The following is a 4,380-nucleotide window of genomic DNA, read 5'->3' on the forward strand; positions in this document are numbered from 1 at the left end:
CTCTTCTCTTCTCTTCTCTTCTCTTCTCTTCTCTTCTCTTCTCTTCTCTTCTCTCTGTTGCCCACCGCCTAGCAGAGAGCAGCGCAGAGGGGAGGCAGACAGACGTGGCAAAGTCAGTTGGAAATTTCTGCTGTCACTCCTAGCGGGCGGGATCGGGCATTAATGCCCAGTGCTTTCTGCTGCTCAGGGCAGAGGAGGAGATTTGAATGTGTTTTTTATGCAAATGGAAAAGATTCCTGGATCGTCTCTCGGCTTCATGGTGCTTGTCTGTTTAGTGACACCTCCGTCCGTCCCCCGCTGCTCTAACGCGTCCGGCTCTTTCCTCTCCCCCCGCCCCCAGGTATTATTACAACAAGCGCATCCTGCACAAGACCAAGGGCAAGAGGTTCACCTACAAGTTTAACTTCAGCAAACTCATCTTCGTCAATTACCCGCTGTGGGACGTGCGCTACCCTTCCCCGCCCCTGCTGATGGGGGCCGCCAGCGTGTACCGCCCGTCCGTGGCCTCCGCCGGCATGCAGAGCGAGGTAACCACAGGGCCTGGGGCTGGGATGGGGTCACAGACTGCCCTGTGCACGGGGCTGGGATGGGGTCACAGACTGCCCTGTGCACGGGGCTGGGATGGGGTCACAGGCTGCCCCATGGATGGGGCTGGGATGGGGTCACAGACTGACCCATGGATGGGGCTGGGTTGGGGTCACAGACTGACCCATGGGTGGGGGCGGGTCACAGTCTGCCCCACGCACGGGGCTGGGATGGGGTCACAGACTGCCCCATGGGTGGGGGCTGGGATGGGGTCACAGACTGCCCTGTGGGTGGGGGCGGGTCACAGTCTGCCCCGCACACGGGGCTGGGATGGGGTCACAGGCTGCCCCATGGATGGGGCTGGGATGGGGTCACAGACTGACCCATGGATGGGGCTGGGTTGGGGTCACAGACTGACCCATGGGTGGGGGCGGGTCACAGACTGCCCTGTGGGTGGGGGCGGGTCACAGACTGCCCCGTGCACGGAGCTGGGATGGGGTCACAGACTGACCCATGGGTGGGGGTGGGTCACAGACTGCCCTGTGGGTGGGGGTGGGTCACAGTCTGCCCCATGCACGGGGCTGGGATGGGGTCACAGACTGACCCGTGGGTGGGGGCGGGTGGGCGTCAGTCCCAGGCTGCCCCAGGGACCCCAGGGTCATTGTTAGGACCCTGAATATGGGGGTCCCCATTGCAAAGCTCATTCCCCCTCCAGCTCCTGAAGAACATGATCTTCACCCGCCAGGCCTTGGCTGACCAGCTGGCCTTCCACAGAGGCCTCAGGGACCCGCTGGACATGGCGAGCACAGGGAACAAGAAAGGGACTGCCAGCGGGCCCCGTAAGTGCCATGTGTGTCTGTGAAAGGGGGGGCGGGGGGGACAGCAGCACAGAGCAGGGTCAGAGAGGAGCTTTTCAGGAGACCTCATGGTGGTACCCACCCACACGCATGAATGTGCCCGTGTACGTGTGTGTGCGCGTGCACTGGTGTTTGTGTGTGAGTGTGCACTGGTGTTTGTGTGTGCACGTGCACTGGTGTTTGTGTGTGAGTGTGCACTGGTGTTCGTGTCCCAGATCAGTGGGTGGCTGGCGATAACACACCAAGGGAGAAATAAGGGCCCAGCTCGCGTCCGAGCCTGGCCATGGGTGAGGGGATCCAGCATCTCCCCAATCCGAGCAGCAGCGTCTGGCAACTCCTGGCACTGGCTGCACGATGGCGCCGGGCAATGGGGAATCCAGGCCCGGGGGCCACGCAGAGGCGAGTCTGCCCCAGGGGCTCTGACCAGCTGGATCCAAACACCTCTGAATTTGCGGGGATTTGAATCTGGATCGAAATGTCCCTCCCCCGTCCTCCGCACACTCCCACCACCTGCTGCAGGTTCCTAAAATTGGAGGGTGGGGGGAGGGTGTCCTGCCAACGGGGAGGGGCTCAGAAAGGGCAAAAGCCTCAAAAAGCCCCTCCCCCACTGCTCAACCCCCTACCTGCCTGTCTCTGGAAATCTTTGGGCAGCCACCGCCGCCTTGCAGGTGTCACCTGCACAGAGAGCTGCCTGGTTTTCGAATCCTGGGCTGCAGCCCCCGCCTGGGTGCATGTGGGCCTGGGGCTGGGGGACGAAGGTGGGACCCAGCTTCAGTGACCCCTGCGGATCTTTGCAGAGACACAGAACAGTCTGGATCTGCCCTGCCCAGACCCCTCCCCGTCCAGGGCCCCTGGCGGAGCACAGGACACAGGGCCGCTCTGAACCAGGGGTGTTCCCGCCCCAGAGCCCCTTTGCCCCAGCCTGGCTGCCAGGAAGGGGCAGTAGGGCTGTGACGAATATTGATCTGTATTATAACAGCACCTAGTGGCCAGATCCGGGCCCCATTGTTCCGGGCGCTGCAGACAGGGGGAAACAGTCCTTGCCCCGAAGAGCTCGCAGTCTGAATAAACAAGGGTAGGGGGGGAAACTGAGGCACACACCAGTGGCGTGACTTGCCCAAGGTCGCCTGGCAGGGCAGTGGCAGAGCCTGGGAAGAATCCAGGTGTCCTGACTCCCAGCCCATTGCTCAGTGCACTGATTGTCGCCCCCCCGCCAGCACACACACAGAAGGCCCAGCCATTGAGGTCTCGTTTTCAAGGGGGTTGTGGGGCCTAGGGGCTCGGGCACTGGGTGTGGGACTCAGGACTCTTGGGTTCCATCTCCGTGACGTGGGGGCTGCCTGGGGATGCGCGGTGCGGGGCAGCTGGCTGGCGTCGGCTTTGGGCCGGTCTCACTTTGCTCCCTGTCTCTGTTCCTGTCCCCAGAGTTCAGCTCGCCCCCGTCTCCCTGCTGCTGTGGGGGAGTGCAGGACAAGTTCCCGCACCTGGCCGCCTTCCCGTCGACGTTCCCGCACTCCGGCCTCGGCCCCCCCTCCAGCCGTCAGCTCTGCCCCCCTCCCCAGTACCCCCAGCCCAGCTCCCCCGACTGGTCACGCTTCCCCAGCCACGTCTTCCAGCGCGGCCGCTCGGTGCTGCCCCTGGAGGAGAGGGCCCAGCCCCACGGCCCGTTGGGACTCCCCAGATCAGAAGCCCTCCTGATGGGTCTCGGCTTCCCACCCATTAGGCTGCAGGGGAGAGCGTTCCCTGGGCTCCCATTGGGCGCCACGTGGGGCCCCGGGAGCGCGATGGCCGGAGAGAGGCTGGGGTTCCCGCCGGACCTCTCCCAGCGTGAGGAGGAAGAGGAGGCCTCCTCTGCAGAGAGCTGCCCCGGTGTGAAACCAAAGCGGGAGCTTGAGGGCCGGCCTCAAGCCAAAGGCACCGGCAGTCTGGATCCCGGTGGGGGAGGTGAAGGTCTGCATTACCCCCCCGAGTTACAAGGCCTCCACCCCCCCAGCATCCCCTGCTTGTCTGGCTTTAAAGCTGGCTGCTCCCTGGATCCCACTTAAGGCAGATGGGCAAGGGGCAGGGGATGTCAGCTCTTCTCCTCCAGCCCTGATTCCACTGTCCCAGGGGACCCTGCCATTCCAGCCAGCAGAGACCAGAAGATCCCTCAACCAGCCAGCTCTCCGCAACCCGCTGCTCCCCCTGCCTCCGGGCTGAGGAAGTTGATTTCCAATGGGGTGCTGGCTGGGCCACCAGAAAACCAGCCACCAGGGTCTGCCAGTGACTCATCCTCATTCACCCACCAATAACCCCGCCACCCACAACTCCCCAGGGAGGTAGGTGCCCCAAGTGTGCAGAGCCCTCTGTCTTCCTTGCGTGGTCTCAGTGCACCATCCCGGTAGTCTGAGACACGCTTCATTCACACCCCAAACGTCCCCAGCCTCTGTTCTGCTCCACAACTAGACCTGGGTCCAAGTGGGTGATCAGACACACTCGCTCTCCGGGATGGCCCATCTGGTGCCTGACCCCAGCTCTTCCTTCGCTTTGAACCTCCCGGCGTGTAGCGGGGCGGCGATCGGAGCTGATGTGCAAACAGGTTTGGAAGCCTGGGGGGATAAACCCCGATGAACTCTCCAACGTTTTCCTTTTCGTTGCCATTTTTTTCTCCCAAAGGTTTAGGTGGGGGGAAAAAAAATAGATTGTTCAATGTTTGGCAACTGGACAATTTCAGCCAAACCATTTTAAATTTTCAACAAAACCCCACCCAGTTTAGCCCAAAACGTTGCCCGCCGTCGCCCGCAGAAATCTCTGCTTTGACTAAAAACCTGGCTTCTGTCGGAAAAAACCTTGAGAAGGAAAAATGTTGCCTGGCTCCGGTGCCGCTGCCGCTGGATCGTCCGCAGGGATCACACACGGGACGTCTGGCTCAAAAGCATGCACCGCCCCTATGTCAGCTACAGAATAAGGCCTGGGAGCTTGGGCTGTATCTGTCTCATCAACTTCTTGCATCATCCAG

At 61.9% G+C, this 4,380-nt stretch overlaps 1 protein-coding gene across 1 annotated transcript in view; it reads left to right on the forward strand.

Annotated features, from left to right (window-relative positions):
- Nucleotides 1-3,427, forward strand: part of ETV3L (ETS variant 3 like) — a 4,402-nt gene extending 975 nt beyond the window's left edge. Inside the window, exons 3-5 of the mRNA XM_026656231.1 lie at nt 341-527; nt 1,241-1,364; nt 2,808-3,427. Of these exons, the coding sequence (XP_026512016.1) occupies nt 341-527; nt 1,241-1,364; nt 2,808-3,427 (931 nt within the window). The remainder of the gene's footprint in view (nt 1-340; nt 528-1,240; nt 1,365-2,807) is intronic.
- The last annotated feature ends 953 nt before the right edge of the window (nt 3,428-4,380 follow it).

The sequence above is a fragment of the Terrapene carolina genome, unplaced genomic scaffold (assembly GCF_002925995.2).
Source record: "Terrapene carolina triunguis isolate 2854851 unplaced genomic scaffold, T_m_triunguis-2.0 Scaffold227, whole genome shotgun sequence".
NCBI classification, from domain to species: Eukaryota; Metazoa; Chordata; order Testudines; family Emydidae; genus Terrapene; species Terrapene triunguis.